The sequence below is a fragment of the Coturnix japonica genome, chromosome 3, assembly GCF_054131305.1.
Source record: "Coturnix japonica strain WE chromosome 3, WE-NBRP24, whole genome shotgun sequence".
In the NCBI taxonomy this organism is placed as follows: Eukaryota; Metazoa; Chordata; class Aves; order Galliformes; family Phasianidae; genus Coturnix; species Coturnix japonica.
This window is the reverse complement of record NC_140665.1, coordinates 100212272-100227512: the sequence shown is the minus strand read 5'-3', so window position 1 is coordinate 100227512 and position 15241 is coordinate 100212272. Positions and strand designations below refer to the sequence as shown.

Below are 15241 nucleotides of genomic sequence, written 5' to 3'. Positions count from 1 at the left end.
GGTTTGGTTTCCTGTACATCTACTGATGATCTTAACACCCACATCCATGCCCCGTGTCTGAAAGAGCTCTGACAAGTAGCATGGTCAAAAGCTGATTATCCCCAGAGCACACATTAGGTGTATAACTGGGTTTATACTAGCAGAGAAGTGGAATTACTCAACCTACCACAAACTACTATTCCACCAGCTCGCTACAGAAGCACATATGCCAATCTGAATACTAAATACATACCAATTGGTAAAGCTCTCTGGCCCAAAATGAAATCTAGATGCCTGACTGTCAGTTAAAGGCCCAAGCTTTGAAAATCTGCAGCTTCTCATCTATTGTTACGATTTATAAAAGCCATTTCCTTAACACAGCGCTGTAGGACACAAACGGTTGTGTCTCATTGCTTCTGGATGCATGGCTCCCATTAATCAATGGGTTGAAGCGCCATTAATTTACTTGTTTACCACAGTCCACTTACACTCGTTGCAATGAATTAGTGTCTGTGGAATGTTTGCATAACAACATAAGGCATAAGATAAAAATTATAAATTGAGATTAAGTGTCTTCAAAAGAAGTGGAAAAATCCAAATTCGGCCCCAGAGCTTCCCTGGCACCGCCACGAGGTGGTACAGATATGAGGCACTGCAGGCAAAGCAAAGGAGCAGGAGCCAAATGATTCAAGCTGTGCACAGCTATGCTCACATCTGACTCCTCGTGAGTCCTCTCTCTTTCTGAAGTCCTTCCTGTAAAACAGAGCTTTATACAGGGCATTGAGATGCATGATTTCAGAGACCGCACTATAAATGCTCAATCATTATTAACTATAGGATCTCACTGATGGCACTGCAGGCCGTAGCATTTCTTGCATTAGTGAAAAGCTCATCACCCATTTTCTTCTTTGGCTAGGAGACTTCCATAGCAATGCTGCAAACTCAGATCACATGCATGAGGTGTGGCTTAGGCAGCTGATCTTACTTCTGTTCATAGGAATGCAGACCTATCCAAGTCCCTTCAGATTCCATTTTCTATCACTCTTTTCCGGTTTTATTTATTTATTCTCTTTCCCTGTTTCAGAAACAGAATGAAAGCCGAGCTCCTTAAAGGTTCCCTCTACCTACAGCACTCCTCTCTCTCTCTAAGACAAAATATTTTATATAATAAATATATGTATATAAATATTATATATAAGACCCTGATCCTGGAGCTGTTCAAGGCCAGGTTGGATGGGGCTCTGGGCAGCCTGGTCTGGTATTAAATGTGGAGGCTGGTGGACCTGCCTGTGGTGGGGGGGGCTGGAGCTTCATGATCCTTGAGGTCCCTTCCAACCTGAGCCATTCTGTGTTTCTGGGCTATTTTTCATTTGTTCATCAGGTCGGTCTAGAGGCTCCACAATCATACATGCCAATGGTCAGTGATTCAAGGTCATTTGCAAAGTCAGTAACAGAAGAATTGATGCAGACTGTCTCCTAGATCTTAGCACAGTGTCTTAATCACAAACCCATCCTTCACCCTTTTCAATTAAAAAAAAAGTCACATTAGAATTTCTTGCATCTCAAATAGATTTTGCACAGTTGACTCATAGGGACAGTGACTAGTACCAGCACCAGCGCCATCCTGTCACATAGGCTGTAATCACGCTACTTTAGGAAATTGCACTGGCAGGAAAAAAGAAATCATCGTGCTGCCAGAAGCAGATTAATGAAAGAAGATCTCTGGAGAACTGAAAATCCAGCTGTCTGGAGGAAATTCACTCTCAAAGAGAACCATGGATCTCAAGGAAGACTGACATCCTCTGGGCTCAGGATCAGCAGGGACAAGAACACTCTGTAACAGGCACAACCAGCTCACTCACTGAACAGAGTGAGGGAAGACGTGGTGGTCACAAAGGATTACAGCAAATCAAATGATGATCTCTTGCGTCACACATCACTCCTTCCCACAGCAGGTTACAATTCGTAATTATAAACTAAATGGAGATAACAATACAAGCACGATCCTCTGGACATCCCCGTTACCTCCTAAAGAAATCATATACGGAGGAATTTTTCCTTCCATGTACTTAAAAGAAATGGCAAAATGTGTCATTCAGAGAAGGCAACTGATACCTGCAGCACAAATCCGCCAGTAACGCTCACAACTGCTCATCAAGCCTTTAAAGTAACTGCTTTTCACCTTCACATACAGATTTGTTCAGTGACTCTACTTTGCATTTCTTTAATGCTTCTTTCAGGGTAGATATTTAGAAGCACCTGGAACACATCAGATTTGGAGAGGCAGTAACTGGCAGTGTCTTTATTCTCCTGTTCTCAAGCAAAATCCTACACTCACACAGTGAAAGCTTACAAAGGACATCTATCAATTTCATAGATTAGCCAATGCTTCTTTACAGGGAATCTGCAATGATCAAAACCATATAAAAACAAATCTTTCCCTGTGTTGTCAGGAGTATTAAAGCAATAACAAGAAATGCCAGTTTCTTACCACCTCAGATGATCAGTAACTTCCTTAGATTTCTTCATAACTGAACTAGTTCAATTACACTCGGTCTGTATCCATAAATTGCTTGGCACCCCTAAGCGTAGGTTCCAAACCTTAGGAGATGTCAGAGGCTGCTCTCCACTGCTCTAGGTGCTCTGTATATTTAGCACAACACAAAGCAAAGTCCCGGACATCTCATATCAATTAAGACAGAGACAGAAGGACAAGGCTGGATTACGCGCGCAGAAGAATCAGGAAGGTCAGCAGAACCACACACTGGAAAGCTCAATTTGTGGTATATTTAAAAAATAAATAAATAAAAATACATCAACACCTGACCTCTGCATTTATTATTATTAATTATTATTAGATGATAGTTTGGCTTTTATGGCACTAATCTAAGAACGGAGACTGACTAAGAACTCTAGCCCTGACTGCTTCCACCATGACCTCAGGAAAGCATGGATTTCTGGTCCTTCATTGCTCTCTGCGTGTAAGAAATGGAAAAGTCAACACTTCCAAACCTTGCGGAGGCATCATCCATCAAAGCATTTGGGTTGGCTGCAAAGGGCTCATCTATGAATACTCCTCCCTCCGTCCTTTGCTGCGGTACCCAACGGAAAGGCATCAGTTTCTGAAAACACTTCCCTCGCTCTCCATCTACATTTGGAGCCTACATCAAGAGACAGCATCTCCAAACAAGCATTTGACTTCCTACTTCGTGCCCAGAAACAGTTCCGATGATAACTAAAACAAATTACACTGCATGACTTCAAATTATTGTTTATAAAAATCTGGCACCTCACCTGCCACATGTAGGGCTAAATACCCACCCTGAGTGAGCTGCAGCTATGTTAAAAGGAGCTTCAAAAAACAAGATAGGAAATTCAGCAGGAACTATTATTAGCTCCTGTTTATACTGTCATTTTTCTTATCAGTAGGAGATTATTTATACAGAGCCCAACCCAAGTGCTTCTTGTTTATCTTATTACAGACACCATTAAAAAAGTTTCTATAAAAAGCAGCTCCTGTATTTAGGACCAGCACTAATAAGTGTTATGCTAAGTTTTTGCTTCTTATCAATCATTTCTTTATTTCCAAGTCACCATTTAATATTCTGATGTTACTACTTTCCAATCTGCTCTCTCCTCTCAGTACACAAGGCAGCCCTGCAGAATGTCTTCCAGGTTTAATTTTCCTTGTCAGATTCATTATCTAAATGACTTGAAAAGTTTCTTCTAATTTTATAAAGACTAAGAGAGCCTAAAAAATGGTTCCACTGCAACAGCTGAATTTAACCTTCAGCTCTGCATCTCCCTCTTACTTACCCTTGGCCTCCATCACTTCCCAACCCCCTCAATGCAGCACAAGAAAAACAAAAGGAAAAGCAGTTTACCATTGCAGTGGCTGCAATTGAAAGCCTGCTCAGTAGTAGTCCTCAGTGTTAAGACTGTGGTTGATATAGGAATGCATATCCTATAAGCGGACTGCAATACTTGAATTAAGATGAGAAAAAGAAAGGGTTTTTTTTTTGAATGAGATCTTAAGAGCCTTGCAGGATTTATGAAATCAGGGAAAAGCAAAGTTTGCAGAGGTTGCACTGGAGGTTCCTGCTCCAAGGACAGAAAGATGACAAGATAGAATGGGTACAAACAGGATTGTAAGCACAGGGTAAGCAATTCAGCAGCTCACGAGCTAGTTCACGACCTGCAATTCAAAGACATACAAACACACTGCTTTAACAACTGCCTATCACTTACGTGTCCAATTAAGACAATATCATACCCAGTCATAATTAAGAAAAAGTAAGGTTTCTGGTTCCTAACTTGAGGTCTAACATCGCTGATCAGTTACTTGTTTCTCTCTTCCACACCATTCTCCCCTCCCGTTACACAAATAAGCAGGATTTTTTCAATTGCACAGGAACAGGAGTGAGACCACAGCTGGGTCAAACAAGTCCTTCTGGACAGGGCCAGCCATGGATTTATCATTTCATTTGTTTCTTGCCTTTCTTCTCAAGGCAGAAGAGATGAATGGTAAAAGCTGAGGCCATAGTATTTCATATTCATTTCAAGTGGTAAACGATTTCCAGCTGATGGAGGGTGGCAACCAGTTGCTGCGCAAGTCAAATACACCCAACATGCGAATTGCAGCTATGTTTGTATTTAAATAAATGGTGATGAATGATGCCTGGGGCTGGAAAGGAGTGCGATCACCCAGACTGGGCAGCATTCTGAAGAGGTGCCACTTCCTACAGCCCTCCCCTATGCCATCTGTTACTGACCACTTTCTGAATTGTATTTATTTATTTTTCTCTTGTTTACTGAACGATTAGCAGAACAGTTCTAACAGTAAGACTAAGTCTGTAAACACTGAGATTGGACCATACATTTGGATATAGTCCCAACATTTGGGACGATACATTCTGCAAAGCATTATCCTAATATACCCAAATTCCTTTTCTGAAGAACCAAAAGTGGTTTCCAAACCTTCCTTGGGAGATTGCTGAATGGGAAAGGACGGTGGATAGCTCTGAAGAGCACTAAAGTCAACTAGCATTCATCAGGTCTAAGACCAGTCTGGAAATGAGAGCCCTGGGACACATGCTTTCCACTCTGGGTCTCTGTCCTGGGATATTTTCAGCCACTCTTCACTGTCCCGTGCCTTTGAAAGGAAGCTGACGTTTCCCCTGTTACTGCTGAGTACACACTTTAATCCAGTCCCTTCAAACTCCTTGAGACTATTTCTTTCAGATAAGCCAAAGCTATGTACTTAAAAGTGGCATGTAAGTGCTACACATCTGCATACACAAGGCTAAGGGTTACTTCTAAAATGAACTAACTCCTAATGACCTTCCCAGTAAGACCAGGAAGAAAACACTGCTCAGCTGCATAAGGCAGCAGGAGGAAAATCTGTGCGTAGCAGCACAGCAAAGGTCTCACAGTTATCTTTGCTTAAGGAAGTGCATCAAGTACAAAATACCACTTTATTTTCTTATTTGAAAGGTCAATCGGTCACCTGCAAGAAAATATAGCCATTCAGCCTTTAAAGCTACCTGGGGTCCCATTGATTTCATGTGAAAACAAGGCATCGTAATGCCATTAGGTCAGTCTCTTCTGTCCCACTGGCAGGATAAGACATCTAGCAATAAGAAAGAGTGCAAGATGAGGATGGAAGAACCAAAATGACTGGGACAGAAGAGATCCATCTTGACTTTGCTACAGCCTGCCTGGGTTCTGAGACATGCACTGAGACGTAGGCAAACAGATCAGCTCCTTCTACTAATACAGACTACCTCAGATTTGGCACAGAAATTCTTATTTAATGGCATGCAATATTCTAACTGACAAAAAAAAAACAACACTACTTTGTTTTGGAAATTCCCTCCTGCCACATTTTCTTTCCTCTTTGCAACAGTTCTATTAAAGAAGGAGGGTAAGTCTGACCTGCTCAGGCTCAGAGGCTCTGTCCCAGAGTCAGGAGTTTTTCTGTTGCTTGCCCTCATAATAAACTATACAGGAAATTAACTGAGAAATGAGTCATCCCAATACCATATTCAGGCAAGGACTTCGCAGAGGTATGGGGCTGACCCACAAGGTGCCCACAGTTCAGCTCCAATTCGAGTAAGAAGACTTGGCATTACATATCTGAAGTACTAACGCTAACATCTGGTAAGGTTAGTAGCATTCCTCAGAGTGATACAGAATGCTAATTTTGTACAAGTAATTTGCCCAAGATCACAGATGCGGGAGGAATTCCTGGCTCCATGGCTCCAGCACCCATTTCTGCCTGCCCACCTCAACTGCTAGCAAACACAGCGTCTGCAAACCCAGATCTCCCAGGCAGATGGGTTCTCACGGCATTTCAAACACTGGAAATATCATAAAAGAACAACTTCCCTCCTGTTGGTTTGGCATTCCTGGTTAGCAAGGAACCTTAAAAAGGATCCATTCCAAGATCTTTAATCCAGTTTGGTTTTAAAAAATGAATAGACGTGATAGACATAATATGGGATTGATCAATTTAATCATAAAGAAGAACTGATAACACACAACTACAATCAATGTGATATCAATGCTTACTTGTCCTGAACGCAAAAGAGAGAATGTAAAAGCAGGAGGTTACAACAGCCCAAAAAGGCCCAAAACACCTTCCTTCTCCTTCTAGTCAAATGTAAACTATAATACTTGCCCCTCAGTCTCACAACTCATTTTCACTTTTTGTGACTCAAAGACAAGCAATTGAAAACCTTCAAAACTATCACAAAATGACTGCTGAATGTGGCGATATCACTTATAGCTGTGTCTCCATATTTTTCATATGCATTTTATAATACAAATATGTATTATTCATATCTCCGCACACGGAGATGCAGATATGTATCTATTTACCACATTCAACAAACAATTTAAGAATTAAGGAAAATGGTTTCATTTTAAAGATAAAAACTTTGGGCTTATTATAACGCTGTAAAATAAAATCTGCTAGCACAAGGCATGAAAAAAAAAGAAAAAAAAGAACAAGTGATTCATTGGGGAAGTTCCATGATGTGCGGGACAATGGGTCTTAAATCAAAGGCATACATTATCATGACTAAGCTGACAGAACTGCACTGCAATGCAGAAAGCCAAGCAATATTCCAACATCTGCACCACGCACACATAGGCAGTTAGACACAGTTTCCCCAGATGAAGAAAGGACTCCCCCAGCTCTTACCTGTTACCTGTGCAACAACTGCTTGGGAAATCCTCCGATTGGCTAGGAAGGCTTTGATTTCCTCCTTTATCACACTGCTGTCCCTCCTACCAAAACAAAAAACGAGAGCACAAAAAAAGAAGGAAAAAAACCAAACCCAGACAGACAGACCAAAGTGCACTTTGAAGATGCAAAATGGCTTCATTTTCTTTATTTAGGGGACAAGAAGCGGGGAAGGCAGGCATTAAAATAGTCCAAGTGCCTCACCAGTGGACACTTCTTTTAACAAGTGTCACGTTTGATCAAAGTACCCGAGTAGGAGAATGGATGGCTCACGTCCTATATAATTCATATTAGGTGCAGCGCTGCCATATGGAATGTGCAAAGTTTCATTACACGGGGATGAATAAATCTCTTGTACCAGCATAAAATCCTCAGTCATAAAAATAAGGCACAAAAATAAAGGATAGCAGGGTCTGCGTGGTTAGCTGCACAATTGAACATATAAACACAAACGTGCCCCAGCTATCCAAGGCAAAGATCCAGAGGAAAAGATTTTGCAACCTCTATTCCTCCACTGCTACTTCCCTAACCCATAGCTTGCACTGAATGAAAAGCATCAATGCTTTGTATGATTGAAAAGGTAGTATCATAGAATGGCTTCGGTTGGAAGAGACCTTAAAGATTATCAGGCTCCAACCTCCCCTGCTGTGGGTATTAAGGTATACTGAGATAATTCAATAGGCACTGTGCTAAAAGGTAAATAATTTTGTGGTTACGTAAGGATTGGGATACACAACAAATCTCAATTGCTGAAAATACTTTTCCCTCCTCTTCCTCCCTGAAAGGTGCAGAGAAGTAAAACCAATCTTTGTTAGGCTTTGCTATTTACTAATCTCTCTTCCCCTTCTCCTCTCCTGCCTCAGCAGCTCTCAAGGCAGACAATCCTGCAAAATGGAAACTAAACGCCATGCTGTGGGTTCATTTTTACTTCCATATTGAATTACCTTCCATATGCCGGAAAATAAATGTAGCTTCAGTTTACTTGAGACTTATAGGAACCAAAAACTCAAAGGAACTATTAAAATTTCAGCCATGGGAACTCCTGCATGCTGCTATATTCACCGCCTTCCTGCATCATTCCATTACCCTGCAGCTGACAGTAAAACGAGGCTGATTGGCTTTTCTTACTGCTCATCTCTAATATTCTCCAGCCACACTTTTCCCCTAAATCTCCAAACCTATTTCCATTCTGGAGATTACAGGCCCTAGTTCTCCCTCCCACAGGTACTTCTGATTTGTTGCAGCTTCAAGGAAAAAAAACCATTCTGAAATGACAACTAAAACAGTTTTGAGATTTTTTGCCCTTTCTCTGTATTTCTTTTTGCTGTCAAGCCCACTGACTCAGTCTTTCATCTTCAGTGGAATAATCCCCTCTTTTAATCTTTGCCATAATGCTGAAAAGGATGCAGCCAAAAGAAAAGGAAGGTCAATCTAGGAAACAAACATCAAAATAAAATAAAACCAAACCAAAAAAACAACTGGCCCTCATTAAAGACTTCTGCTTCTTTTTTGTTTTGTTTTCCTGCACCAATCTGCAGACTGTGCAACTCCAAGAGGGAGCCAGCCCCTGCCACAAACTATAAACAGATAACGTACATGCACTGCAGATCACAGCGGAAAGCATTAACCAAGCAGCTTCCCCACTCTGCCTATATATGGAAGGAAATTCAACTGGTACACATCAGTGGAGGAAGACTCATGTGAAGTGAGACTCAGTCAGAAGTCTTCCGAACAAGAGGAGGGTGGAAATTTGGTGAATAAGCATGAATTTCAGTCTTTGGTACACAGCGTGGAAAAAAATGTTTCAACAGTAAAACAGCCCCTGATATATCTGGTATTGAGTTACTGACCACCAAGAAACTAGCAGGGGAATAACTGTCTAAAGCAATTCCTGCTTTCTTAGTAACACGTGTCACTACTAAAGCAGTCCCACAGGAGGAGTCTGCATGCTGGAGATTCTCACCCTGACTTTCCAAACTTACAAAGACTTCTACTGACCTCATCAGTTCCTCTACTTTGTCATCGATGTCCAAGTCTTCTTCGGAAGCTTCAAAACTGTAAGACCTTTGAGCCAAGCTGTTTGCTAGTGGGTAGCGGGTGGGTGACATCTTCCCATTGAATGCAGACAACCTCTCGTTACTCTCCCTCCCGTTCTGATTAGTAGTGCAAGGCTGTGGGGAGGTGTCGTAACTGTTGCTTGGTGATGGGGACATCCCAGAATGCTGGGTCTGTGTTGAAGCTGTGGCTGTCGAGGAAGATGCTGGGACGTTGTTGGTACTGTTGCTGTAGGAACCCCCTCCATAGCTAGACCTTCTGCCAAACTTGTCACTATGCTCTTGGTCAAGACGATCCAAGGTTTCCAGCGCATGGAGGATTTCATGTCTGGTCATTCCCGTACGTCTCAGGCGCTGAAGCAGGTCTATCTGCTCTATAGTAAATCTTGGTTCGTCTGTGTAGTGAGACATGGTTTCCAGCAGGCTGAAAATAAGGTGAAATGGAAAAGCAAATACTTCAGTTCAACACTTCTCTGTGATACATGGAAAATATCTTGCAAGAGAAAAGATCAATCCTAGTCCAACACTTTAAGCCATGGTTATGACAGATGGCAGCCCAACACTCCACCTCCAATTAAACTGAGCATTCAGCCTCTCATGAACAGCACCTCTTGTTACCTGGCAGAAAGGCTCATCTTCTACCAACTTTTCAAATAGCATTTCTCTCTCCTTCTTTTACTGCAGCTACAGTGAACCAGCAGTTACTACTCTTTTGTTTTTGATAAACCCGTTACAGAGGGAGGAAGGCTGTTCAGTAACTCACACCAAATGTTCCTCATTGCCAACTATCCAGCAAACAGAAATCCCAGATTCCCAAACCGACCAGTTCATTCAAGGCCAGAGGTTGAGTTTTTGTGGAGAACTTTTAACCAGTTATGACATAAGATCTATGAATCACAACTGCAGTACAAGTTGCCCTAACTTTTTGTTGCTACCTTGAAAAAAAGAAGATAAAAACATACCTAGCGGAAATTCTAGTGGCCTGTGGGACCAAAGCTGATTTGACTGAAGTCTGATTTCTGAAGTTAGCAACTTTTGAACCTGGAATGTTGTCACAGATCGCCTGCCCTAAGAAGGAAAGTGCAGCACATCCAATTACTACAGGCTTTCATTTAAAGAAATGTCTGCTGCTTTCTTGCCTCCAAAGGCACCTTTTGGTGTAATTCCATCAACATGGTGGCTCATCAAAAGCTTTTTTTAACTACTAAACTTCCAAAGGTACCAGAACAATGACTGTCCTATGAATTTGCTGCGAAGAAAAGAATGGAACTGGAAAAAGCAAAGTGAGCTCCCTTAATTGCTTTTCCTTCCTAAGTCTCCTTACAGCAGAGCCAAACGGCATACAAATGACAAGATCGCTCCTTCGGAACTCAGGATCTTGAGAAGGGACAGCAGATAAAGGGCAGACAGAGCTCGGCAAAGAGATCAGGGTATTTTCCAACCTTTTTGTGAATCTTCTCGAAGAGTCAAGAGTTTTTACAATTCCTGCAGGGCAACACGGTAAAGAAATCACTCAAACTCCATGACATGTGGCAGAGCTAATTGTAGAATCCCTACAAACAAGGGCAGATGAAAAATCAAGCAAGAATTACAAGGACCGTATGAAAACCAAAAGAGGAATAACAGCTTTTGGGATTACAGTAGGCTTTGCAGGGACTTCCTTCAGGTACATGCATCACAGAAATCTAAACAAAGCCAGTAGGTTTTGGGGGTATGGTGATAAAATCTATTCAAACTTGAAACATCTCCCAACACAGATCTGACTAGGTAAGGGAATAGATAAGGTATATCCTCAAGTCAGAGCGTATGGCTATATCAGTACTCGTAAAAATAAACAGTGCCAAGGAAGAAGCACGACAGTACCCACACGGTTATCTACAAGATTATTACATTGCTCTGTTTTGGCAGTTTTGGCTCAACAAAGCTATTACAGTCGTGACCAATTTGCAGACATTATACAGGATTTTGCATAGACCAGAAACCACAAGCAAGGAGTTTGGATACAGCTACCCACTCACTTTTCAAGGCTAGTCCTGTGGAACGGATGTGGCCCAGTGGCCTTAGGACTAAAGAACAGCCTTGAGAACTTCTTTGTTTAGTTGAGCTGTAGTTAGAGCGTAGCCATAGGTAAGGTATACCAAACCAACATGCATACACCCATGAAAGCAGCACATGCAGGCTGGAAAGAAGCTCCTATCCTTGTTTTCCTACAGCAAATACTGAACCTCCTTCATGGTTTTAACATTAGAAGCATGTTTGCAGGAAAAGAAAGCAGGAGGACAATGCAAGGGGATGACTCCCATCCAAGAAAATGACTGTGTGAAAAGACAGACTACATTCATATGAGTGCTTCGGTCCAACAGGAATGCTCTGTCCTTTGGGACAATTAATTACTGAAAATGTAAATGCCATTCTCAATTTTAAAAGACAAGCACCTGGACTATTTTATTAAAAGGAGGGCACAGCAGCCGGTGCAGCAGTAGCCTGGAGTGTGGCTGCAGCAGTAGTCCAGTCTGACTGGAACTGTAACAACTAAGATCTGGAAATCACACTGCAATTAGAATTGTTCTGGACTTGACAAAGAGCACTTGGAAACTGACGTTGCATTCTACGTCTGCCCTCTGTATTTAGGGGAGCAGAGATGCTCAGCCCTTTTGCCCAAACCTTGCTAAGGGTGCTATGCCGCCTGACTCACATCACCAGCTCCTGTGCAGTAAGAAAGCTCACAATGTCAACACTAAGTGGCATGTTTTTCAAATAGGAAAATCTGTAATTAAACATCTGGCTTTGAGATTGCTTTCATCTGATGTGCCAGCTCACCCTTCGTTAGAGATAAACTCACCTTTGTCTTTTCTTACCTGTATTTCTAAGATCGTCATTTCCTGAATTTATCTGTCAACACCACGTCCTCAAGTACTTTACTGAACTGGAGGATTTAATGAACCTGAGACTCCTCCCACAACTACCTCCACTCAAAATTCCTCCTCCACTGACTCTTCAAGATTTAATACTAGACCATATCTTAGATTATCTAGGTTAATCTTCAGTTTGTCGTGGACCCAGAAACTCAAAACTTTTGCTCTTCTAGCCCCATGAACCAAAAACCTAATCTGACAAAAGCACAAGATGGCTTCAGAAATATCAAGTAATATGAAGAACCTAACACCACCTGCAGTCAGTCACCGCCTTTAGAATTTGGCTGCGATCACTAATTTATCTAAAATGTTGGAGCTCAGCTTCTAGAACTAGATAAATATTTTACTTTCAGTGGTACAAAGCTGTACATAGGAAAGCGATGTGGCTTCCAGCTTGTCCAGTGTTGGTGCAGGGAGGATTCGCTGTGCAGGCACGGTGATGCACACAGGGATGCACGGGCTGCTGGACACGGCCATTCTCTGCCATATATTCGATGATATCCAACTTGAGGCCCACAGGGTAGCGCTAATCTCTGGACTGCTTCTGAAACAGCTGCAGTAAGTAAGTGAGGAGCAGCAAATCCGCTGCCAGACTGAATCCATCATACTGTAATTAACAGTCACTGCTAAGGATGTCCATGCAAGGTATTCTTCTAGCCCTCCAACCTACACAATTTCTACACTACGTAACTTCTCAACACTCAGGGGGAAAAAAAAACACAACAAATAAACACCAAAGTCATCCACAGCATCTCACTGATCTCACCCATGTCAAAGACTGATTTAAAAACTCCTGTGCTTATAGCTCCAAACACAGCACATACTGCATCTGACACAGATACTTACTGATCCTGAATTCTCATTCACATTTCCATGTGCTTTCCTATATAATCATAAGATTCAGAAGAAATGCTTCTGAGTCAGCTTTGTGTATTGAAAACAACTTCAGGAACTGGGAATTTTCCATTAAAAACACAAAACAAATATTGCAAAACGTCGTATTACTGAACATGTTCCAACATTACGAGCTATCTACCCTCTTTTAATGAATAACTATGCTAAGATTATTTAGAAATGTTGCTCTAACAAAGCCTCTGTTATTTTCCACTTTCAAAACATTTTTAATAAACTTAATGCTGTTTGAAGATCGATTTACAGCACAGTTGAGTAAATCAACCATTTTAGAATCATCAAAATTCCATTCACCTCATTAATTAATGGATATCCTCTACTTTCCCCTCTCCCCACCCATACTGCTTTAAGAGCCTCGTATCCTCCTGAGCTCCTCTAGCTAGCTCTAATTCAGCTTCTTTTCCCCCTCTTCTTTCCTTGGGAAATACAATCAACTGCAGAAGTAACAAGAAGCAAAGTAAGGTAGAGACAGAAGAATGACCGGAGGTGTCCAGAAGAAAATCAAAGCAGCAAATATTGTTCCTGAGAATAATACTGTGATGGGCTGCTTTGCTGTGATCAAACTTGAGCAAACTTTCCTGCCAACTTAGCAAAATATCCTCAGCACTGACATAGCTTGGCTTACCAAATCTCTCACCAGCCCTGACAAGGTGACAGATTTCCCCATAGAGAGAGCCGATGAAAAGGTGCCAACCAAGGAAGAATCGCCATGCGTTCATCTCCGTGAAATCCAAAATTAAGGCTTTTTATAAAGAACTAATTAAAGTCAAAACTAAAATTAACCAACTTTCTAACAAGTGAACCCGGTCCTTAAAAAGGATCAAGCTTATTTAGACTCTGACAGGAAAAAAAATATAGCTCAAAATATCTAACTTATTTACATTTCTCACATTGAGCTGGCAGTCATGCCCCATGTAAGATGGCCCAATTCCACTTACTGCCTCTTGGTATCTGTAAAGCATTAAAGCTTCCTGCTTATCTTTTGTGGCTCATCCAAAAGGAACCTGACGTGCCTAAATATCAGACTGAAGGGAGACCTATAAATAAAAAGTAAAAAAGCTCTTTTGCCACTAAAATACCCAGTAGTTCCCAAGCAGTCAGATGCAGCATCACCCATTTACGCAACTAACACAACTTTGAGAACTGAAGGCCGCTTGTGTTAGGACACTATTCTCAGTACCTTTTTCCCTCTCATACCAAGAATATTCAAGCTTATTTTGTATGAAGTCCTCCCTGTAAATATGGGGCTTTCTCCCCATTTTGAAAGCACTGACCTTGAGCATAGGATACATAACCAGACACACTGGCTTTCCTCACCCACTACCACAACCCAAGCCCACACCCATTCAGGAATCATCTACTCAGCGTGAGCTTTGCAGGCATCGAATCCGACAGAATGATCCCATTAAAACAACCAAGAGCAGAAAGTGGAGAACTCTAAGTCCAACTGAACTTGTAGAAGTAATTCAATTACCCATTTGGGAATAAGGCCAGAACACTGGCCTTAACACCTTTAGCAGTTGAGAAAATAGCTCTGGACTCCTTAAAGATCAGAAGGGATCATGTTTTTCTCTCTTCTACTTGGTGTATATCAATAGGAAATGCTCCAACAACACTGGATAGATCCTTTTCTGCTGAGATCCCTCTTGAAATCTTCATTACAATTCACTGCTTTATCTAATAGCCTCTGGAAAGCTCAAGACACTTACAAAACCAGTTGTGCTTTTTAATATGAGACCTATCTTTGATATAACTTGCATAATATGGATATGGGTTAGAGCCAAAGTGTTCAGAACAGGATCCCAGGTCTGGTAATTGATTTAACAATGATTCTGATAAAGTTGCATTGACCGTGGCAAACAGGATGGGGAGCGACATCAACTTCCACCCTCCTCTGATATATGGCACAGGCTGCTGACAGGGCTGGGCCCTGAGCAGTGTCAGGGGAGGGCGAGGGGGAGAGTTACAGAAAGGGCCTGTTCCCAAGGGCAGGGGGCACAGCCCGGAGCTGCTGGAGCTCAGGGAGCATTGAGACACTGCTCTCAGCCATAGGGTTTGGGTGGCAAACACAATGGTTGACGTGCAGCACACAAAGTAAATACTGCACACCACATGCCAAGCTCAGAGGCTACGAC

General features: G+C 41.8%; 1 protein-coding gene across 50 annotated transcripts in view; it reads right to left on the bottom strand.

Moving 5' to 3' along the window:
* HMBOX1 (homeobox containing 1) overlaps positions 1 to 15241 on the bottom strand; it is a 101381-nt gene that overhangs the window by 37988 nt on the left and 48152 nt on the right. For 47 of the 50 annotated variants that reach the window (XR_014944982.1, XM_085544213.1, XM_085544224.1 and 44 more), the window contains 2 exons: positions 9224 to 9703; positions 7184 to 7269 (listed from right to left, as the gene is read on the bottom strand). Coding sequence is in view for 49 of the 50 variants with exons in the window: in XM_085544213.1 (XP_085400339.1) it covers positions 7184 to 7269; positions 9224 to 9703 (566 nt within the window). In the remaining variant the exon portion in view is untranslated. Of the gene's footprint in view, positions 1 to 7183; positions 7270 to 9223; positions 9704 to 10241; positions 10348 to 10721; positions 10833 to 15241 lie in introns of all 50 variants that reach the window. The other 3 variants (XM_085544214.1, XM_085544219.1, XM_085544216.1) reach the window with 2 other exon arrangements.